Here is a 24902-nt window from a genome sequence, read left to right on the forward strand (position 1 = left end):
TTTTCTTTTTTTAAAAAGATAAAAATAGAAATTAAAGCACAACCAGAAGGACCTACAACTAGAATAGAGAACTATGCACTGGGGGGTTTTGGGGAGAAGGAGGTAAAAAGAAGAAAAAAGAAACTAAAGAATTCTTTTTTAAAAAAGTAAAATGGCAGCTCCAAATGTTGGTAAGCTTTTTGAACAACAGAGACACAGCTATTGGTGGTGGAAATGGAAAAATGGTCTAACTGAGAGGTCTGATAAAAGTGGAAGACGCACTAGCCTTGGCCCATCAAGTCTCCTGGGTGAGCACCGCAGAGCAGACCCTCCCCACTGGTGTGCCGGGGCACGCGCTTGGGTAGGGATTCAAATGGCCACAACTTCCAAAGCCTCATCTTTTATCCTAGTGCAGAAAACAAGTACTCTCTTCTATATTATAATCTGTCTACAAGAAAAGAGTTGGTATGCAACCTCTTCTAGTATTTTTCTTGGAGTTCCCTATTAGAAAGCTAAGTTTTACTAGAATCAGGGCCTTATTTTATTCTTTGCTGGATCTCCAGCAGCTAGGAAGTGTCTGATAGAGAGTCCTTGCTCAATAAATATTTGTTGAATATATAAATGCATACTGCATATAAAAATGTTCACTGGAGTATTATAAAAGTGCAAAATCAGAGACAATACAAAATGTCTGTTTATATAGAGAAAGAATGAACATGCATACTCGTATAATGGAGTATTATTCAGCAGTTAAAATAAATGAACTAGAAATCCACGTATAAATCTCAAAAACAAGTGAAAAACGCAAATCACAGAAAGATATGTACAATGCAACTTATATAAAGTTCTATATAGAGTTTATCAACATGTGAAACAAGGATATGTGTTAAGTATAAAATTATACGTGCATGGAATGATGCATTCCAAATAATCGTTGCCTTGGGGAAAAGAGAAGAGAATGTTATCAGGAAAAGATTTGCAAGGGAGCTTCAACTCAATCTGTAATATTTTATTTCTGAAGTTAACAATCTGGAACATGGCAAAATGTTAGGATTTAATAGGACTAAATATTACTTGTTACATTCTTTGTATTTTTATATGTTAGAATCAATTATAATTTTTTAAAAAGTAAAGTAGGATTGATAAATAAATCTAAGAATGCATACAAAAAACAACTAAATAAAATAAATAACTAGTTTACCTAATCAAGAAAGAAGATGTGTACAGAAGATGATCAATGAAGAAAGTCAGTCAAGGTATATAGAAGAAATTAAGAGAACACTTTCTACAACTCTACGCAAACACATTGAAAAGAAAACCTCAATGAAATGGATGCTCTTTCTAGAAAAATCACAAATTATAAAAATTGATGAGAGAGAGAAAGACACAGTAAGGGAAAAAGTGGCAGAGAAATTTCTGTCAAAAAAATAAAATTTCAGGCCTAGATATATCTACCACTAAATTCTTTCAAATCTTTGAGGAACAGATTTCTTTTGTTATTTAAACTTTTCTATAGTATAAAGACAGAAAAAGAGTCCTTTCTTTTGGCATTATTTGAAAAAGCTATATTTTCATAAAGAAGATTAAGAATTCCTATTGTGTCAACCAAAAACACAACAATATTTAGAGTTTTAATGTTTAAATGTGACAGTTCACAGAAAAGGAAATACCAATGGCTCAAACAGATACCAAAGCTTATTTGTGAGTGAAAATACAAAATTCTACTGAGATTTAACCTCCAGAGAATAAAATACCATAATTCAACTAATAGACTGGCAAAGATCAAAATGTTAGATAACACTGTTTAACAAATATCTGAGGAAACAGGCAATCTTACACATTGTTGGTAGGAATGTAAATCAACACAATCCTTACAGAAAGCTATTTGCCAACGTCTATTAAAAATAAGAATGCACAAATCTTCTGACCTAGTAATTCCAATTTAAAATTTTATGCAGTAACTCACGTGCAGTATGATCTATGAAAAAGGTTATTAAACGCAGCACTATTTACAATAGCAAAATTGGAAAGAATTAAACTGTTTGTCAGCAGCGACTGCTCAAATATATTAGTACATCCATACAATGAAATACTATGCAGTTGTAAAAAAAAAGAATCAAGAAACTCTTTACAGGGGCCACCCCGTGGCTGAGTGGTTAAGTTCGCTCGCTCTGCTTCGGGGGCCCAGGGTTTCACCGGTTCGCCTCCTGGGCACGGACATGGCACCACTGGTCAGGCCACGCTGAAGCAGCATCCCACATGCCACAACTAGAAGGATCCACAACTAAACATATACAACTATGTACCAGGGGGCTTTGGGGAGAAAAAGGAAAAATAAAATCTTTATTTTTTTTAAAAAAAACCTCTTTACATACTGATATGGGACAATCTCAAAAACAGCATTTTAAGTGGAAAAGACAAGCTGAAGAACAGTGTGCACTGCATGGTACCATTTATGAAAAATCTCCAGAAGGACACTTGAGAAACAGATAATAATTCAGGGAGGGGGAACTGGGCTACAAAAAGGAAGGGAATTTTTCACTGCATATTATTCCATGTTTTTTGAATTTTGAACTAAATGTTACTTGTTTTGATGAAAAAATTTTTCCTGAAAGACAAAATTTTGGAATAAAAACTGTAACAGCCCAACAGAAATACAAAATTCTTTTAGGGAAATTCGAAATAAGTACTATATTTCTTTCATCTGATGGATAAACTTTTCCACAATTCCATTCAGTCTTTCAGGCTCCATCAGTTTATTTACCAATTCCTGCTCAACAGCCATTAGGGCCAGGCCACTAAGCTTCACTTGTCCCATGGTACGACATAAATATGTTTTAAGACGAGGCAGTGTAGAAAATGAGTTTTCAGCACTTGCTGAAGTAATCGGCCAAGACAAAGCAATGTATAATAGCTTTGATATGCAAGGAATATTATTGTGAAGACCATGCTGAATAAACAAATAGCCAAGATTGATGAAATTGATACAATCATAATCTATGACAAAGTTGAGCTTTGCATATTGCCGATAAAATCTAAGTTCTGGAATGATGTCTGCATCAAGTTTATAAAATTCTTGGACATGTTTGGCTGTTGCTTCATTTAATGGTTCATGCCATTTAAATAACAGTTCTGAAATCTGCTTCACTTTGCAATAATCAAACTCTGAAAAACATAATTTTAAATTTTGTAATATAGTATCCAATCCTTGGTAATAAATATTAATTTTATATTGTTCTTCTGTTGAGGTAGGAAAAAACATACTATCTGAATTGCCAAGATCTATTGTTTTCTGAATTTTTCTTTTTTTCTGAAAAGAAGGTCTTTCAACTTCAAAACCTTTACAGGTTATTTTCTGACATATTTCCTCTGCTCCATCCCAGACAGTTTTGAAATACACATCACTTCTTTCAGATGATAAACATTCCAAAATTGCTTCTATTTTTGAAGACAAGGAGAAAATGTCTATGGTTTCACTTTGAAGCTCTTTGGAAAGAATTCCTGTAACACTTAGCACCCGATAAAGAAATTTCAAACAAAAGATAAATTCAAATTTGGAAACCAATGTCAACAAATCATTCAATTCATCGGCCAAACTTGTGTTTGAAGAATGGCTTGATACAACTTCCAGTGTTTCAATAATCTCTGGAAGACCCTCAATCACAGATAGTAATGTACGATCATGGATTGTCCAACATGAATGTGATGTATGTTTCTTGCATGTTTTGTTTTGACTTAGCTTACAAATGTTTCGAAAATTTGCAGACATTTCCCCAGACATATGAATAGTGTTGAACAAAGAACTGAGAGTATTTAGGGCACTTCGGAGTTCTTTTACTTCTTTACAAAACCTAATCACCGCTAAATCCAAAAAATGTGCATAACAATGTACGTATAAAGCTCTTGGCTCTTCCTTCTTGAATTCTGCTGCGATTTTATTAAATTTTCCCCTCAAATTAGTGGTACTATCATAGGCCTGGCCATGTATTTTATTCAAATCAGCTCCAATTTGCTGCAGGTAAGTTCTGATAGCCCTATGCAAACTGGTCCCAGTCATCTCCTCAACATCGATAAAACCCAAGAACCTTTCTTTAATCAAGATAGCCTTTGAGGTTTTTTGTGGGTATCTTACACAAATTGAAAACTGTTCTTTAGTGGCACTGTCAGTGGTCTCATCACATATTATTGAAAAAGCTGAGGAGACATTGATCTCATTCACAATATCTTGCAACATTTCAGTCTTTACTATTTCAATAATATCATTTTGAATTTGTGTACTATTATAGAAGTCAACTTGCGAATTCATAAGTCGAAATATTTCTTCTCCTTTATCTTTTGCTCTAATTTCTACCAATTCTAAAAAACTGCCTTTATTCACAGATGAAACAGACTGGTCACTTTCTCTTAAGGGTAAACACTGCTTTCCAAAAAATAAAATATTTTCAATTATAAGCTTTAGGTACTTTTTATTTTCTTCAATCTTTTTTGCACGAATAGATAAGTGAGCATTGATAGCTTCATCACAAAACTGGTATTCCCTCCAAAATTGCAATGACTTCAAATGCATTTCACTTTTTTCATGCTTTCTGAATTTTTCCAGAGTTTTTTTCCAATTAGAAATTCCTTGGGCCGCAAGTGACTCTCCCCCACAGCTACATTTTTTTTGGCAGAACAACTGGCATGAATAACAGAACATCATATCCTTTTTAATACTGTTTCCCAAATGCTGAAAATTTGAACGCCAAGATTTTTTAATATTTCGTGATTTACTTTTAACTTTTTGTATTTTGGATGTAAGTTTTGAGTGACACAGTCCATCACTTATTTTCACAGATTTCATACTGTATGTAGCATCTTGGTTTGCCACTTGATCTTTCTGTGCTTCTATACTGGAGCCAACTGTATGCTGACCGAGTACGGATGAAGACGGTGAAAGGCTTGGCTGTTCCACACTACTATTTGATTCACAGGGTGAACTCTTAGAAATCTTTGAGAGAAAATGATAAAACAACATTTAACAGTTTTCAAATAATCAATTCAAACGTCGAACATATCTATTCTAATAACACAATAAAATGAATAGGTGAGTTACAGTATGAGCTCCACTAGGGGGAAACATTAAGAATTATTTATAACTTATTTATTTGCAATCTAGATTCAGCATTAAATGTTCAAAGGATCTTTAAGTATGTAATTGCAATAAAAATAATTTTTATTGTTCAGGTAATTAGAATTGCTTAATCAATATTTTAAAAATAATCCAAAGAAAAAACTATGACTAGTAATACTTCTGTTTAAATATTCTTATTAACAATTTCAAGTCAAACGAGATCTGGGAAATTGAATGTGAACAGCGGAAGGTGTTTATTGTTCTACTTTTTTGAGCTCTAGGATGAAAATGGGAATGAATACAGCTTATACATATACGTACATATATATAAACGAATACACACATACAAAATCAGCTGAAAAAAGACAGTAGCAAAAAAAATTAAGACTAAAACTTACATCTGCAATGACATTTGCTGTTACTGAAGAAACTGTACCTATTAAAATAAATTAGAGCATAAATTAAAGATCTTATACTACAATCTACAAAATAACATCATAAACTATAATTGCTTATTTCATATCAGGCAATAAAACCAAACTTAGAATATGCACAGATTCATCAAGTATGGCAAAACAGTATGTATGTTATATATGTCAAATATCTTTACATCACTTTTTACCTTGTAAGACATCAGAGTTCATGATGGGCAGGGCAACATGAGCTTCTGCCAATGACACAATATTGCTTATAACTGGAGTCGTATCTTTCTTTGGAGAAAGAAGCTCCGTTGAAGCACTATGCACCAAGGAAACATTTACTGATAAAAAAAAAAAAGATTTATCATAAACCAGGCAGTATCAATCAATCGCAAAGTGCTGTTTAATAACAAGTGTTTGAACAAACAATGCAAATATCTAATTGCTTTAGGTATTGCTGAGTATTGGAGTAATTTTTATTAGGGCTTAGGGATAGCCAGGTTCTTTAGACTAACATTAATAACAACATTAAATCGATAATTTGCATTTCCTATCATTTTATATCTTTTACCTTTGCACACAATTTTTCAGTTCTTTTATACTATTGCTTGAAATTTCAAGCAAATCTTCACCAAGAAATTACCCATGAAGAAGAGAAAAGAGATTCCTACAGAACCTCCACATGGATATCATTTCTAACTCTGCCAGGCTTCAGAAACCTCAACATGAATGGAGCTGGGTTCATGTTTAAGCTAGTATTGCAGAGATTTTCTCTAATAAGCCAGTTCGCATGATGTACAAGCCCCAGGGGCATCATTCACTCTACTGTCTGTGTAATCAGCACCAGTGGACCTATATGAGGCTCTCTGATGGAATACTCAGTTGGCTCTAGATTATTTGTGCTTTTTTATTAGTGAATTTCAAAGTATTTCCAACTAGCTCTACTTCATGTGAAAAATGTAACTAATAGCCTTGTTTTTACAAAGCAGGGCTAAGTACAAGATTTTATGCTCTAAGACAACAATCTTTACAAATAAATATTAAATCTCTGGTGGTAAAGCAGCCTTACTTTTATACAGAAATACGGGCGAACAATGCAACAAGTTTTGGTTTGTTTTGACTTTTAAGTTGGTTTAACTGGAAAATGAATCAAGGTTATAAAGTAAAGGAAAGCGGTAATATTATTCAAACTACTAAGCCTCTGATAACTGCTAAACAAATATTACCTGTAGAAGATTCCATCTTAGCTTTATTGTAAGCAGAGAAACAATTGATAGAGCAGAACAGCTCTGTCTTCCCCAAGTCATTGGTAGTCTCAATCATTTCATCTGAGGGCTTCAACGATTTGCAAAGAACAGATGTAAGTGTTTTAGCTGGTTTCTGTTTAGAGATTAAAATAATATTCATATTCCTGGTATATGAGATACATTGCTAACAAACAAAAACAAACCCACTACCACTGCTCTTAGCTGAAATATTACAAATAACGACAGTGAAGTCACATTTTACACTTTCTTAAAAACCAGAATAAAAGGCACTATTGATTGCAATGACTAAAATAAAGGAAACTGGTTTATTAGATAACTATTTATATCATATGTCAGATTTATTAGTAGCAGTAATAATACATATGCAAGCAGTGAAGAAAGTGATCATAGAAGATGTTCATCATTCCAGGTAATCAAAGCCAACTGGATAAATAAACAAAGTGTTATAATTCTAGGTCTTTCTTCAACGCCAGCTTGGGCATCAACTCAGGAAAGCCTTCTATTCGTGCTAAGGAGGAGCCAGAAAAAGATGCTTAATGCATGTTACAAGATGCTGTGGGAATCACTGTTTTTCTAGGGTAACTTCATGGTAAATCAAGCATATTGTAAGAAAGCAGTATACAAGCAGTAAGAGGTATAAAATACAGTGCGTTCAGTAAGCAGTAAGTGTGCAAAGGAAAAGGATATCAACTGTGAGGTTCACCACCTAGTCTCTCTAGTGAAACACGAACCGTTATTCCTGAACTTAACACCGACAGCAACGATGAACTAGAACTGCTTTTGGGCACACAAAGTTCAAAGACAAATGAAAATAACTTATACAGATTTTCCTTTTCTGTGAAAGAACAGAATACTGGCAAAGGAACAATAAAACAAAAAGTAGAGTATAATTTGAAAATTTCTATTTTTATCATTAGTATAAATTTTTATATTTTGAGAAACCCCTAACAATTCACCAATATTTAACATTAAGCAACATTAGTGGCATAATTTATAATTAATTTATTATTCATATGGGAAAGCTAATACTAAACTAATATACTCTATGAAGAAGATGTGGCCAAAATAACTACAATTATACAAAACAATCCACTTTTTAAAATAAAAAGACACCCTGTTTTTAGATTCATAAATTTGAACATTTTTCTAATTCTTGATTACAGTTCACTAACGCAATGGGTCTTCGCCATTATCACTAGCACACAACATCTTCCATGCAGGGCAGAGGGTTAGGTGGTGCTTTTTCACTCAGTATATCCAGGTCAGCCCTGCCCCACCACACAGGCTGAGTAACTGAGTACTCAATGTAGGCCTTTGAACAGGATAAGGCCTATTTAATGAGTGTGAGGCATAAAGAAGGAAAAGAAGGAACAGCATTTCTTGCCTTCGGAAGAAGGCTTCCATTCTCCCATTTCTGTTCCCAAGGCAGGATACTCTTATGGTGTGGGTATTCTGCCATGGATAACATATGGCTCACAAATGACCTATTTGAACTGCTGAGAATCCCATTTTCAACTGCTTATTTTTAAGGAAGAATTCATATTAGGTCTGAAGGCATCATCTGAACAAGCAAGATATGTGACAGTTCCATCTCATGAAAGGGGTTCAGATCACTAATTGTGTTCACCTCACTCAGTCCACCAAAGTAGGGCCAGCTTCACTGCTCTCAGAACCACCCAATCAAGGCTCTCCTATTAGAAACAGGGGATGATTTCTCATTGGTTTATTTCCTCCTATGATTGATTCAGAAAAAGCATTTGACATACAAGAGTCATCTTAACCTTGCACAGGTGTAAGAATTAAATAAATGGAATTAAAAACTGCTTGCCTTTTCTTCAAGATAAGATGATCACCCTGAGATTCTTCAGGAAAATCTCCATACGGCACTTATCATGAATTATTATGCAAGAAGGAGCTGTCAGTGGCCTTTTATTTCATCTCCTTCACCATCTTACCAACTGAAACTATTCCCAAAGGTACTAAAATACATATCCCCATGGTTTTCTAAAGTGGAACCACTCACAAGGCAACCAACGGAAGGAACTCAATCTCCGATTTTTCATTTGATTCCTATGCAGTCAGATTCAAATGGAGTGGTCCTCACTTTGTGCCAATGGTCTTTATTCATACCTGCTTATATGCTGTAATACTCTTTGAATTACTAAAGTAATGAGACTGTCCTTCCATCGGAAGTATACAGAACAGACTAGAGCTGGTGTAACAGTAAGCTCCACAGTTCTCACAACAGTTCATGATGAGGTTGTTAGCAGAGTGAAACTTTGAAAAACAGGCAGTACTGCAAAGACTATGTTTCATGTTCTGGTATTTTACTTCATACTGAATCTAGGATTGAAGAAAAAAGATTCAGTAAAAACTCTGATATTTAAGCAGAATAATCAGAGTTCCTAAAGGTTAAAAAAAAATGCAACTTACAACAGTAGTCTTCTGACACATGCTGCACTTGGCTAAAATGGTATTAGTACATATGGTAACAAATGGTTTTCTTTTTTCTTCATATGATGAAAGACAAGATTGGCTGCAAAAACTTTTGCTAGAGGTAGTATCTTCCAGCTGGACACTAATCACATCCTTTGGATTTAAGATGTCTCTAAAAATAAATAACAAGAGTACCATTAAACATTTTTACCACAGTTATCATTTCTTTCTCTTCATAAGCTAAATCACTCCCTCAAATAACTCTCTCCTATTGTTTCATTTCCCTAAAGAACTGTGTAACATCATCAGCCTTGAAATAAGGAGATCCCAATTGAGTATCTAGTTCTACCATTTATATTAAGTAACAACAGATAAATCATTTATACTCCCTAAATGTTATTTCCTCATCTGTAAAGTGGGAATGTAAAACCCATCTGATAGTGCAGTTTTGAGGATTATCTAGCCTGTATTAGTTGGTGTTAGTGATAATAGAATGACGATGAGAAATCATACCTGACCAACTCTGGAATCTACAGGATAGAGGATTTCAAAGTATGCTCTGCAAATCCCTGGGGATCTCCCAGATACTTTCAGGGGGTTCACAAGATCAAAACTATTTCCATAATATTAAGATGTTATTTGCCTTTTTCACTGTGTTGACATTTGAACTGATGATGCAAAAGCAAGAGTGGGCCCCTGCAATTCCACTCCTAGGTATATAATCCAAAGAATGGAAAACAGGTACTCAAGAAAGTACACATACAGACATGTTCCTAACAGAACTATTTACAATAGCCAAAAGACGGCAACAGTTCAAATGCCCCTCAATGAATGAATGGATAAACAAACTGTGGTATATACAGAGGGGAATATTGTTCAGGTATTTAAAAAAAAAGAACGAAGTACTGATATACATGCTACAACATGGATGAACGCCAACAACATTATAAGGGAAAGAAGCCAGGCACAAAAGGTCACATGTTGTAGGATTCCAGGTCACATGTTGTAGGATTCCATCTATATGAGCTATCCAGAATAGATAAATCCATAGATAGAACAGATTGGTGGTTGCCAAGGGGAGAGGAGAGCGGAATGGGGAGAAACTGCTTAATGGATAAGGTATTTTTATTTTGGAGTGATAGAAATGTTTTGGAACTAGATGTCGTAGTTGCACAACACTGTGAATTTATTAAATGCTACTGAAATGGTTTTTGTTATATGAATTTCACCTCAGTAAACTGGGAGGGAAAAAAAGCAATGGTGGGTAAAAGTGCCAGAGCTTTAGCACAAATCAAGGCAGTGGCACCAAAATGTACTAGTGTTTGTTATTCACTGCCATTCATTTGCTGTAAAAACTATTCACTTTATTACTTGATCCTTGAGTACATCTTTCTAATATTCTGTGTGATGAAATGGGACACAGGCATGAAGTATTTCCCCTGCACACCCAAGTACAATGGTCATCTCAAGGAAAAGCTCATGTGGGAATGATAAAAGTTACAACCTGAGTTAGGTTATTTTCTGAGAACACATTTTTACTTGAAAGAACAACTATCAGACAAATTTATCCAGAATTGGGTATCTGGCAGATTATTTTCTCAAAAATGAATAAAGTAAAACCGGTACTTCAAGGAAAACAACCGCCAATATTCACTGCCAATGATAAAATTTGAGCTTTCACTGAAAATTAGAATTTTGGAAAAATTGTATCTGCCACCTCCAGCTTGATCGTTTTCCAACACTTAGACTTTCCTGATGAGATTAGTGATGATTTTTTTTTTTAACAAACCGTGATTTTTAAAATATTGCATAATGAAATATGTCAACATTTGGAAGATGTGCATAATTCAGTGAACCAATATTTTCCAAATGATGACAGCATATACTGCTAATCGTTCGTGGGTGAAAGAACCATACAAAGTACAAATAGACCAATGAATTTTAACGTTAACAGTATAAAAAATTCACTGATATGGTTTCAGATTCCACATTGCAACTAATCTTTAAGAAATTACCACTTGTTTTCTGGTGTAGTATCAAAGAAAAGCAGCCAGAATTATCTGAAAGGCTATTAAAACACACCTCCCTTTTCCAATTACATATTTGTAAGGCCAGCTTTTCTTCAGATTTCACCCAAAACAACATTTTGCAACAAACTGAACGCAGGAGCAGATATGAAAACCCAGCTAGATATTAAAATGGTTTGCAAAACTGATAAAACAATGCTTGCTAACGTTTTCTTAAAATTTCTCTTCTAAGTTAAAGACAATAAATGGCTATTTTTCATAAAAATATTATTTATGTCAGCAGGCACTGAAGTTTATTACTTTTAAATGAGTTAGTCACAGTTAATTTCTCAGTTTTAATTTCTAACACAGTATATATTGGTAGATATGACCTACATAAACTAAAGCTCTTTGGGTCTTCAATAATTTTTAATAGTGTCAACAGGTCCAGAGACCAGAAAATTTGAGAACTGCTGCTACAGGAAATACCAAGATACCGGGCTATCTAGAACCCTCAGAATATCAATCTTTCAGGATAATAGTTTTCCAGATGAAAGACTCCTGAAATAAACACTATTTTAACACTTCAACATTTACACATTTTTAGTGTATTATGATCTTTCTGCTTCTTAAACAGATGGTACCCAAAATAACAGGTGCATTTCATTATCACATCAGTCATTTAACTGGTTTAAAATATAGCTCTAAATGCAGCATCTGAATTATGCTATCCTTGTACTTCATTTGACAAAAATTTTTCTAGGATTTACTGTGTGCCAGGTAGTGTTCAGGCCTTGGGGATATAAAGATGAGTATAATCTAGACCCTGATGTCAAGAGATTCATAGTCTAACTGGGGCAATATCAATTCTTTGAAAACATTAATTTTACGATCAATGCTTTAGGAGTTATGAACACTAGGAAAACACACACCATGAAATAACTAATCTAGGTAGGTGGGGGTAGTAAGAGGAGAGGAGGGAATGGTGTGGGAATAGACAAGAGGTAAAGATATTTGAGGCAGGCCTTTAAGACAGAAAGAAATGAGTCAGATGCAAAGGGAGGCAGAAGAACCGCAAGGCAGAAGCGTGGAAGTCTGAAACGCTGACTGGTTTTACTGCGATCAGCACACTAGAGTGCTGGCTTCTAATCTCCCTAAGGCCTTATAAATAAAAAATCAAAAACGAATTTTGTTAAAAGTGCCTAAAAACAGCTTAAACAAACTCTGAGTATATGTCTAAACAACTTTTCTACAAATAAGTGTTATGGCATTAGTGCATGGGCCTATTTTGAACCCTACAGATTGCTTTCAGGATCTCTTGCCAGTTCCCACTGGGATACTAAAGTGCAGAAACAACACTTCTTAAATATATAGTTCTCAAAAAAAATCTTATTTTTCTAATATGATTTAAACTGTCATTTTCAAAGCTATCTTTCATTTGGTCCATGAATTAGAACAAAAACTACATTAACTCAAAACAGATTTCAAATCACTGCCATAAAAGAAACTTCAACAATAACTGATAATTAGGTAAAATCTTGAGCACTATGTATTAGTACCAGAGGCTAACTGATGTAGAATAAAATGTTTTGAAAAAAGCTTAGGTTACTCTCAACAATAGGTGGACAGCCTCTCCTAGTCCAAGCATTACTACCACTTTTCCGCCAACCTGTACAATAGTATTTTCTATCAAAAAAATTTTATTCCAAAGGAAAACTCCTTCATATTTTTGCTCATATTGGATTTCTTTGCCTTAGAGAACAACTTACGCACTAAATCTTTCCTTCTTCAGCCTTTCCAATCTGTCTGGGACATCTGCTGAAGATGTATAATGGGTAAACTCCAAACATAGCAACATGATGCCTTAACTTTTCAGGGCCTCAGTCTCCTCAAAACCCAAAGAAAATGTTTGGACTGGATGATCTCTAAGGTCCCTTCCAGTTTTACGGTTCTGCAGAGAAAGAAAGCAGGCTAAAGAGAGTGCCATACAGTGCATAGCAAAAAAGAAAAAAGACAAAGTACAGTATTGAAAAAGCACAAGAGAAAGGTAAATAGAGTTCCAGCGGGTAAGAACTCAAGCAGCAGCCAAACAAGGAGCTGAAGCAACCAATAAAAAGGGTTTGTGAGTTTGTTAAGAGAATAATAGTGCTAACTAACATTTAGTGAGTTCTTATTACATGCCAGTATTGTTCTGATCCCTTAAATATATTATTTAATGCTCATCATTCTTATGTACATTTAACAAAACAGATAGGAAGACTAAGAAGTTTTCAATGCTTTTCAAACTTTAGCATGTATATGAATCACCTAGGGATAAATGCAGTTCTGATTAAATAGGGTTGGGCAAGACCTGAGATTCTGCATTTCTAACAAGCTCCAGATGACAGCTGCTCAGGGATCACACTTTGAGTAGCAAAATGTAACTGTAAATGAAGGAAGCAAGATTCAAATACGGCAACGTGATTCCAAAACAAGGCATTATCTGAAAGGAATTTATTACACTTAGAAGCAAAATTGGTGGCCTATGTGTTTTCCTGTTCTATATTTCTTGTTCTAAAACAACGACATTTAAAACTTTAGCATTAGCATTTAATGAGCACTAAGAGACCACAATTAAGGTACAATAAGGACTCTCAAAGCATTGATCCTTTCTATATCTCAGGGTAGAGTTTGAAGTTCAGGACATTTTTCACTAATTATGAAATTACTACTACTTCCTTTCTCTGCATCTAAAGTGCCTCGCATATGTAAAAAAGTTGGCAACAAAGACTGCAATGATAGCTCATAGAAATTTTGAAAAGATTACATTCATCCATCTATGTTTACCTATGGCTATTCAATTTTTCAAAAGAATTAAATAACTTCATTTACCATTACAAGAGAAACATTATATAATTTTATACCTTAGAGGATCCAAAATAACTGTTATATAGTTAATTTTTTAGTAATTGCTCCCTATACAGTTAAATGATAAAACAGAATGGGCATACAATCCTACTTAAAGAGAATTCCAAATGCAAAAGTAGGAAAATAAGTTTTGGAAGTCATATTATTTAAAGTTGATGATAAACAGAACTCATTTTAATTTCTGCAAATCTCTCAATAAACAAAAAAACTTTCTGAAGAATCTATTAGAGGAACTGAAAGAAGCAGCAGCTTCTTTTCACTAAACCAAGGTGATACCTCTTCAGAAAAAATGAAAACGTAGAAAATTACAACCAAGACTCTGATCAAGATCTATATAGGGAAGTAAGAGGGGGTGTAGTTTAGAATTATATACTTTGAGCAGTTAGAACAAGTTCTCTTGGGAGTTGCTGGTGAACTGGCAGATGAAATGTATTCAGCGATGCACGGTGTGGAGCAGAAGAGCTGAGTGGACCCTTTCCTCTGATAAGCAGTTTGCCCTTTCTGAAGAATTTTTTTACAACCAGAACAGGAAACCTGAATAGCTGCGGTTGAAACTGAAGGAAGCATTTTACTCATGCCAGATGATGCCAGAGAAAGCTGAATGCCTGTAGTCAACTGCGAAGCTATAAACACAAAACAGGAAGGGAAACAATTAGTATTTACAAAGAATGAACTATGCTTCTTTCATTTTCTGTTAGAGGTTACTTCTCCTGGATTTGAAACCCAAAACAAACAATGCACTATTCAAAGGCATTCTTAAAAAGTAGAATAAATTGGCTACCATATTGGTCAGAATAAATATTAACTTAAATAATTCTATTACCACTGTCTGAAAACGCAGTATTTATTTTCAGTTCATTCTCCTGAGTTTTGGGCTGTTGGGCTTGACAATACTCCTAAAAAAGAGTTGAAAATAATGAATACGATGTGTCTAAAACAACCAGTCATTCTATAGAAAATGATCAATTCTGCTCAAGCCTGTGCAGTGAACTATATAATTGAATCGAACCATGGTACATATGTAAGCACTCTCTTTTTGGTGACCTTTGGCTGATAACACCAATCAACTACTGTATTATTTTCTATCGTACCTACCTAGATGTGACTTCAAAAATTTTTGTGAACACAGCCTCTCAGTAGCTACTACAAATAGAGTAGACAGACCCAATAACGACACCTATTTTCCCTCCTTATTCTAATCACTAACAGCTAATTGTCTTCATAAAGACCTTAAACACAAAAATTGTTAGATTGGGCTGAAGGAGTCTGACAAAGGAAGACTTATTTCAGAGCAGCAGGTAATCCACCTAAACTTGATCTACGCGCTTGAACGTCCATGGGTTGAAGAAGCGACAGATACTTCCTAGATGGACAACATTCCCCACTGTCACCGACTCGATGGGAGTCATATCTGTACTTGATACCGATTTACTTTAGGCCTATTGCTAAACAGAATACTAGAAATAAATTAAAACTGAATTTACTTTTTGCTTCAGTAGAAATTTCAACTGGTTCATACACAAACATTCAAAGGAAATTTGGCCCTACTTAGAGAACACTCACAGCTTGAGTCAGTTTACCCTTTATTTGTTCTTTAGCATGCGATACGTCTTAAAAAATTTAATAAACATGAAACTAATTTGGATAAAAAAATTATACAGAAAAAAACTAAGAATTTAAAATGTACTTAATAGAAGCAGTAGCATAAAAACGTATAACTGGTTATTTGTACTGTTTCAAGTTAAGAAAAATGAAAACAAAAATGTGTTAACTTTAGGCCCAGAATATCCTAAGCACTTCTTTTATCAATCCCCAAACCCAATTCCAAACAGTTCCTTCTTCTTTGAAATCACACTCTCGCATATACTCGCTATGGCACTTAAACAGGACATACCTTGTATTATTTGATCAACTGCTTGGGGGAAGATAGGACTTAACATTTTCAACCAATAAACCAGCATCTGCATAACTAAATTTTATAATTAAATGCTGCTCTTACAAAAAAGAAAATAAGGTAAAATATTCACCTGAGCATTGTCGAGTTCCGTCTTAATTTCATTTAGCCCCCCTAGTTGTGGTGCCACTGCCTTGTCACATTTACTATCTACCAGTGGTTCTTTCATCTTAGTATCTGATGCAAAGGAATCCTCCAGTTCCAAACTAACGGGTTTCTTCTTGGGGAACATTTTCCAGATTCCTAAAATAAAATATAAACTGATAAAGAGTCTGATTTTCAATCAGTCTTTTTAAATATGGTAATTTTCTAGAAGCACAAAAGGGTCTTTAGACAGCTTGGCCTCAAGGTTCTTTCACAGTACCGACACTGGCATCCTTCTCTTCATCCATCACTTCCCAATATAACTTTGCTTTATACCTCTCCAGTAGATACAACTCTACGCTTTCTTCTGGGACTAGTCTCTCCATTTCTATGCCCCCAGGCCTAACTATAGCATAAAACCACCAAACCTGCAAGTTTACTCTTAACTTATCAAATAGTCTTAGAAAATGTAATGCCTTCTATCTGAGGTTAACCCAACCACCTGTACTCACTGTGGCTCGCCTACACTGCCCTCCTATAGAGCCCTTCACTATCTGCATCTCCAGCTCCTCCTCCCGGCTTATTGGTCCTCTCATATAAACATTTAAATACATTCAGGGATCCAACTTCTAAAACTATTGCTCTCTCTGACCACTCCTTCCCTCATCCTTGAAATTCTCTCTTTCCGTGAATCCTATGGCTCCAAGACCTATTTCTCCTATTTCTTTGCCAGTCTTCTTCTCAAACACTTATTTCACTTGTTCCTCCAAAGCACAATTCCCCAGGACTCTTCTCACTTGCTCTATGGGCACAACCTTGAATTCAACTGTCATCTACAGGCTGATTTTCCCCTACATTCCTGAGTTTCAGCCCATATGCCTAATTGCCTATTAATTATCTCCACTTGGATGTTCCACCAGTCCCTCAAAATCAAGAGACTTAAAACTATATTGTTATATTATCCCTATAAACCTGCTTTACACATGTTTTCTTTCTTGGTAAATGGCACTATCACATATACCCAATTTCCCAAGCCAGAAATCTAGGGGGTAGTCCTAAGTTCCTCGTCTCCCAAAGTCCCCACATCTAATCACAAAATTGGATCAAATATACCTTCTAAATATGTCTTGATTCCATTTTCCCATTACACCTCATGCCTGCACCCCTCAATCAATGGACTCCTTTTTCGTAAATAGATAGCTAAAACTCAAAATCATAATATAAAAGATTGTTGTGCATTCAGGCTTAAAAAAGAATTCCATTTTGTGACTTTTGAGGAGCTACAGGATCCTTTTGATTACTCAGCCACAAGGCCTCTTTTTCAAAGATGGATTGGTTCCTTGTGTTCTTCTTTTACCTTACTGTTTTTGGTTAGTGCCGTCAAGCCGATGCTGACTCTAATGACCCTGTGTACACAGCAGACAGCAACCCTGCCTGGTCCTTTTGCACCATCCTCTCATCTTCCCGTGCCAGACAATGCTCCACTGCTATTCGTAGGGTTTTCACAGCCAATTTTTTCAGAGGTGGGCGGCCAGGTCCTTCCTTCTAGTCTGTATTACTCTGGAAGCTCTGCTGAAACCTCTCCACCCTGAAATACCAATGGCACTGCTTTCAGCATCATGGCAACATGTGGCTGCCACAGTATGACAACTGACAGAGGGGTGGTGTGGTTCCCTGACCAGGAAACAAATCCCAGGTCTCGGTGGTGAGAGTAGCGAATCTAAACCACTAGACCACCAGGGTTGGCTTCTCTTTTTCCTTAACTCACGTCTATTTTCCATTTTTCTGGTAGCTGCCATCTCCAATTCTAAGTCCTTTGGAACTCTTTCCCTTCCTGCCACCCTAGCTTGGCTGCAGCATACAGGTCTCCTTCACTCCCCTTCCTTGATCACCCTCAAGACAAACAGATACTTTTCAAAAAGGGCTTCATAACTGCTAAAAACAAACAAGCCCAAAATGGAGTCACTTGTGTTAAACCCCAAGACTTAATATCTAACCTAACTGCAGTTTCAGCCTCTCAGCAGTAGAATTTTAAACCAATCAGCCTGGAACTTCTTGATCAACACCAGTGACATTGTAATCTGCACAATAAGACCTCCTGCCTTCCCCACTAAGGGAAGTGACCTTGCTTGAAACAGTATTTTCTATTGCTAATAACTTCCTTGTCCCACCCTTTTTCTGCCTATAAAAAGCCTTCTATCTTGTACAACTCCTTGGAGAGTCCTTCTATTTGTTAGATGGGATGCTGCCCAATTTGTGAATCATTGAATAAAGCCTATTAGATCTTCCAATTTACTCAGTTTTGTTTTGTAACACAACTGGAAATTAATCAAAAAACCTTAACTAAATTGGAGTCGGAAAGGCCTGCAGGGGGAGCACTCAAGCCCTATCATACATCCTCAATTACTCCAAACAGAAAGAGACAGCTTGCATCTCTCACAAGAAGTACAACTACTTTACTACTGAAGGAAGATTTCTCTCCCCAACCAGCAACAGCCCAGCCAGTGAGAAATGCCAAAGCTCAGTCAATGAGAAGCCATTGCCGCCCTGAAGGGTTACTTTCCTCCAATGGACTTTTGTATAGAATAGCCCGGCCTACCCCTCTTTTTCTCTATAAAAGCAAGCTCCCTTCCTTTCTTGTCTGGATTTGCCTATGGTTCGCCTCAGCATGCACATCCAGAATTGCAATTCTTTTGGCTATTCCCGAATAAACTCACTTTGAGGGTAAAATAACAGGCAAATTTGCCTTTTAAGTTGACACAAGTAATGATTATAGTTGGTATGAGATAAGTAAAACAGATATTGATAAGTTAAAGTTCTTACAGGAGTAATTCCAGGTCTATGGTTTTATTCAGAGTTAATACATAAAAAACCAAAGGAATTCTGCCATTATCTTTTATTTCTGAGTTTGGGATTCACCACCTACCTCACCCTGATCTTTAACTCAGCTTTTACTGAAAAGCCCTACCCCCAGGCAGAAAATTAAATAAATAAGGCCTGATTGTGAAGTGCAACAGAAGCTCGTAACACCTCTTCTCAGCCCATCTGAGCATTACACACAACCAGCAAAGCAAAACTTACTGGAAATTAACTGCTAGATTGTCATTAAGTAAATATACTATGCAAATCTAAACATCAATTAAAAATAAAGAATCTATGACCTTTGGCATCTTGGAATTCCTTCAAATATGTAGGTCATCACACAAATAGGCAAATAATGGAAAGCATCCTGAAAATGTAATTAATCTAAAATATATTTCTGAGGCAGGGGAAAATGGTATATAGATACGAGAAAAACAAAAAGAGCAAAAACATATATGAATACGGGCCGGCCCCGTGGCCGAGTCATTAAGTTTGCAAGCTCCACTTTGGCAGCCCCAGGTTTTGCCAGTTTGGATCCTGGGCCCGGACATGACACTGCTCATCAGGCCATGCTGAGGCGCTGTCCCACATGCCACAACTAGAAGGACCCACAACTAGAATACACACTATGTACTGGGGGGCTTTGGGGACAAAAAGGAAAAATAAAATCTTAAAAAAAAAAAAAACTACTGCTAAGAAGTACTAACCATCCTGAGCCGTCATCACCAATAGATATTTGCTTTACTGCAGTGGTCTGGAACCGAATATGCAATATCTCCAAGGTATGCCTGTAGTTCCTTTTCCAACAAGACGCACATTAGAGTAAAATAAGTCCTAAAAACCTCTTTTTAATACAGTTCCACCCATCTTTCCAAACTGGGGCTAAACCACAAATGCTGGAGAGTATTAATAGTCATAAAATAAATGTGGCATGTCTTCCTCCTGCTTAATACTACTTGGTAATAAGTAATTTAAAACATCTGAATTTAAACCAAAGAGGAATATATTATGAAGCAGAAAACAAAATTCACATTCATTTTTAAAGTAAAACATGAGACCACAAGGAAATTGCAAGCCATCAGGAGTGACTTCTAGACACACAAACAGAACTCCAGAGGGAATGTACACACTTTCCTCCTGGAAAATTAGTACAACATTGCTTATGTAAACCTGAAGCTTCAAACTGCTTCACCTTAATCTTTTAATTCCTCCCCACTATACTTGTGCTCATACTGTTCTCCAACCTGCAAAATCATTTTTGCTTATTCAAATCCTACTCAGCTTCTAATAAACCACTCAGCTCCAGATTTTATCACGTTGGTATGAATTAAAAATAAGACTGATAAATCTAGGAGTAACAGAGTAGCATGCTAAAATCTCCCACTGGAAACAATTATAAAATTAACAGGCTTTACCCCTGAGGGCACTTTACAGAACAGGGCAGACGAAAAAGCCCAAGTACAAAACAGTAGCGTACCGACTAAGGAGACCGGAGCTCTGGGTTGTCAAAGTCGTCGGAACTCAAGAGGCACAATCCAGGAGTGGAGGGAAATATCCCTTCCTCCGCTCATTAGCGGACTCCTAAACTGCACCTCTACAGATGAAGACTCCAAAATAACTAGCAGAAAATAGCATTTGGGAGGCTAAAGAGCTGAGAAGAGATTATAGTAGCTTTGCAGAGCTAAGAACAGAGCTGAAATTTAAGCCCGGCAAGGGTAGAGGGGACCTGGACTTTGAGCTGAGACTCCAGGGAGGCCATGCCCTAGCAGTCAGGGCCACATCCCAGGAGAAAAGATCACTTGCTCCAAGCAAGGGCAAAGCGAAACAGACTAGCCCTAACAAGGCCCAATACCAACCCTCAAGAGGATCAATGTAACTTCCGAGTACTATCTGTCTGCCTAAAGGAAACTTGGCCCTCTCTGGAGAAAGGACATCTAGGGTCTCTAAAATTTTTCATCCACAGTGTTCATAACACAATAAAAATTTATGGGCAAAAAAATCAAACAAGAGTGACTGAAAACCAAGAGGGGAAAAAAAGGCAATAGAAACAGATCCACAGGTGACTCATATCGGTAGTATCAGGTGAAGACTTTGATATGTTTGAGAAAATAGAGGATAAGATGGAGAAGTTCATTAGAGACCTGAAATTCATTTAAAAAAAGTCACGAAAATTTGAGAATAGGAAAATTAAGAATTAAATAGATGAATTTAATATCAAATTAGTGAACCAGATGACAGGTTAGTAGAAAGTAATCAGACTGATGCATAAAAGGATAAAAATACAAATAATGTAAGTAACATGTGAGACACGGCAAAAAGGTCAGACACACATGTAAACAGAGTCCCAGAATAAGAGACAACAGACAATACAACAGAAGCAATATTTGAAAAAACACTGGCTGGACAATTTCCTCAAATGAACAAAAATATCAAACCACACAAATTCAAGCAGCTCTATGAATAATAAACAAGATAAATATAAAGAAAAACACAACCAGATACATCATGGTCACACAGCTGAAAACGAAAGTGAAAAAGAAAACCTTAAGAGCATCTAGAGAAAAAGGACATTAACATATGAAGAAACAAAAATAAGAATGAAGGCTGTCTTCTTGTCAGAAACAATGAAGGCCAGAAACCAATGGATTATCTTTAAAGTGCTGGAAAAAAATCTACCTAAAATTCTATAGTCAGTAAAAGTATCCTTCCAAAATAAATGTGAAATGAGGACATTCTCAGATTAATGAAAACGATGAGAAGTGATTACTAGCAAACCTAAACTGTGGAAATGCTAAAGGAAATTCTTTATGCTAAAGTGAAATACTCGTGAAGTTTGGTGTAAAGATTGGAAAGGAAGAAGTAAACAAACTGTCCTTATTTGTAGACAGCAGGATTGTGTATACAGAAAACCCTGAGGAATCTCCTCTCCTTTCCAGTAAAAAACTACTAGAATAAGTGAATTTAGCAGTATCATAGGCTAACATGAGGTCAATACTTAAAAATTTCCTCTCTTATCACTTCTCTTCACCATTGTACTAGATGTTCTACTCAGGTCAATAATGCAAGGAAAAAAAGGTAGAAATTTTGAAAAGGACTAGGTAAAACTGTCATTATTTTAAGTTGTATGTTGTGTACATAGAAAATCCAAAAGGATCTGCAAATAACTACTGGAATTATTAAGTAAATTTAGCAAAGTCAATATTCAAAAATCAACTAAATTTCTTTGTATTAAAACAATTAGAAAATAAAAATTTTAAAATAACCATTCTCTATAGTATCATAAAACACCAAATATAGGAATAAATCTAATGAAATATGTCAAGATCCCTACATTGAAAACAAAACAATGCTGAGAAATTAAGGAAGATCTAAGTAAATGGAGAGAGAACAGTATGTTCACTGATTGACTCAATATCGTTAACTCACTTTTCCCCAAAATGAGCTTCAGATCAAAATCCCAGCAGGAGATTTTGTGGAATTTGCAAGATGACTTGATGGGTATAGAATGAAAACAGCACCTAGAATAGCCAAGACAGTCTCACAAAGGAAAGCAGTTGGAGGACTTACTCTAAAGCTACAGTAATGAAGACAGTGTGGTACGGACACAAGCAAAAATAAAACCACCGGAGTCAAGAAGCACGTATACTCTAAACTCTTATTTCTTTGCAATACAGCCACTTCTTCACACGCTACACTTCGCAAAGATTTGTTTTACTCAGCTGAGTTCTGCAAGCTCCTTTACTGGCTTGATAGGAAGGCTGGAGGCAGAAAGCTAAACGCTTTTCAAACCAAACTAAAATGTCCAAGCTTACTTCTGTAGGCAATGGGGACCCACTATTTATGAAGTGCCTAGGCCCTGGGGTTACAGAGACAGATGAGGATGTCTCACTCAGAATACTCTGCCCAGCACAGTATGCAACAATGGAAGTGTACACAAGGTACAAAGCAGAAACGAGGGAAGAGAAGGTGGTTAAAGAAGTATTCCAGAAGGTGAAATGTGAACTAGGTTTTAAAGTAGGTGTCTATGAAGCAATAATGGGGGATATTCCAGGTATAAGGGACAGCATGTGTAAAAATAAATATATGGGAACCATAAGAAGTGGAGTTATGAATGAAGATAAAATGCCAAGAGTGCTAGCGGAAAGAAAGGCAGTTGGGAAAGCAGACACAGGTCATATCAGGAAGGTCCTCAAACACCAAAAACCTTGAACTTCATCTTGTAAATCAGTAGCTTTTGGAGTTCAGCAAACATTTCATTCATATTTCGTCTTTTAAATAAAAATTTACTTTAAAAAATTAATAAAATGAGATACTTAACTGTGCTATATAACAAACGTTAAGTATTTTGGAGACTTCCAAAGCATTACTTTGTGCTAGATTAACACAGACCATCAAATAGCTTTTCCTGCCACCTGGGTGAATATAGTCCAATTCCTTGTCGCTGTATTACAGATAAAGAAGGTTACAGCTTTACACCTATCCTTTTGGGATTCTGACCTGTATATGTTCATTCACAGAAAACCCTGGAAGCAACTACACTATTTTGGCAAGGGCATCAAATCCTCTAACGCTCTTGCCTCAACCTAAGAGTTAAATTGGCAAACTGCTGAGTCCTGATACTGTCAGGGCTAAATGTAACACAGTTCTTGTCATCAATTTTAAGGGCTTCCTGTCTTCTAGATTTGTGATGAGGAATACAAGTTATTGTCACGCTTTATTAGGGATTCAACTCTTACAGAGAAAATTCACTTAACTATTTGCAAGCTTTCGATTCAGTTTAATTGAAAAGTATGCCGAGATTGCATCCTGATAAAGCTGGAAGTTACCGTTTGCAAACACCAGTCCATGCAAACCGAGACACACTCAATCCTATCTACCAGAGCAACCTACTGAAATAAAGCGATAAACATTGCCTCTTCATCTAATCCCAATTTCAAGTCCAAACTGATGAAGAGTCAAACTTTTACGGTAATTATTATTATCTTTTTTTATTGCAGTAACATTGGTTTATAACATCATACAAATTTCAGGTGTACATCGTTATATATTTTGATTTCTGTGTAGATTACATCATCTTCACCCAGGGGCCTGACCCGGAACTCCCGACCCTCCCCTGGCGGAGCCCGCAGCCAGGGCCTCGTCTCTAGGAACCCGGCCCGACCCGACTCTTCAGCCTCCCTCCCACAGGCGGAACTCTCTGCCCACCTCCCGCAGGGCACAGGAACGGAAACCGACACCAGAGCCGCCGCAGGGGACTTACAAATTTCTCTCAGGCCCGCCCTCCGCACGCGGTTTCTCAAAGCAACTGCGACGCGAAACCATCCCGCGGGCCCGCCCCTTTCCCGCCGTGCTCTGCGGCCGAGCATGCGCAGCGCAGCCCGGCCGGCGGGCCTGCTTCTCACCGGGTTGCAAACTGCGGCATTGGGATGGGAAAGGAGGTGGGAGAAGTTGGAGGGGGAGAGCCCCTAAGGCCGCCTAGGCACTTAGCCTTATCTGGGTGGCAGCCAAATTTGGACCCTTAAAGGCTGGGGTAGCGTTGGGATTGACTCAGAGCTTAGGCGGGGCAATTAGATTTCGTAGATTGGAGAGATGGCTCTCTTGGCAATTTCTGTAAATCTCAATTTCTTCATACTTGAAATGGGGATAACTATAGCGCCTGCGTCATAGGCTGTGACGATTAGAAAGGCAATGTTAGTAAAGGGCCAGGTACAGAGTAAGTTCTCAGGAAAAGGAATTATCCGCAGAGACAGAGATGGGGTGCAGGCTTCTTCCATTTTGGGGAGCTCTTAGTATATTAAAATTAAAGTAATTCCCAAACAGTGTGGCAAAAATCACGGCATATTTTAAATGCTATTTAACAAGTTAACTCTTTCAACA

The 24902-nt window shown here is 36.5% G+C and overlaps 1 protein-coding gene across 26 annotated transcripts; it reads right to left on the minus strand.

Moving 5' to 3' along the window:
- Window positions 1–1575: 1575 nt before the first annotated feature.
- ZMYM1 (zinc finger MYM-type containing 1) lies at window positions 1576–24398 on the minus strand. Of its 26 annotated transcripts, none has more exons than XM_070249202.1 (12): window positions 24286–24372; window positions 17521–17751; window positions 16153–16322; window positions 14949–15021; window positions 14499–14748; window positions 12988–13169; window positions 9210–9384; window positions 8907–9119; window positions 6735–6888; window positions 5712–5849; window positions 5488–5525; window positions 1576–4966 (listed from the first exon to the last, which is right to left on the minus strand). In XM_070249202.1, exons 6-12 carry the CDS (start codon window positions 13074–13076, stop codon window positions 2669–2671), a joined length of 3105 nt encoding a protein of 1034 aa, XP_070105303.1. In that variant the 5' UTR covers window positions 13077–13169; window positions 14499–14748; window positions 14949–15021; window positions 16153–16322; window positions 17521–17751; window positions 24286–24372; the 3' UTR covers window positions 1576–2668. The 26 variants fall into 26 exon arrangements, with proteins under 26 accessions (XP_070105303.1, XP_070105351.1, XP_070105317.1 ...); XM_070249250.1 differs by having other exon boundaries at window positions 8605–9119; window positions 24286–24352; XM_070249216.1 differs by lacking the exon at window positions 17521–17751 and having other exon boundaries at window positions 6735–6843; window positions 24286–24398.
- Window positions 24399–24902: the final 504 nt, after the last annotated feature.

This window comes from Equus caballus, chromosome 2 (genome assembly GCF_041296265.1).
Source record: "Equus caballus isolate H_3958 breed thoroughbred chromosome 2, TB-T2T, whole genome shotgun sequence".
In the NCBI taxonomy this organism is placed as follows: Eukaryota; Metazoa; Chordata; class Mammalia; order Perissodactyla; family Equidae; genus Equus; species Equus caballus.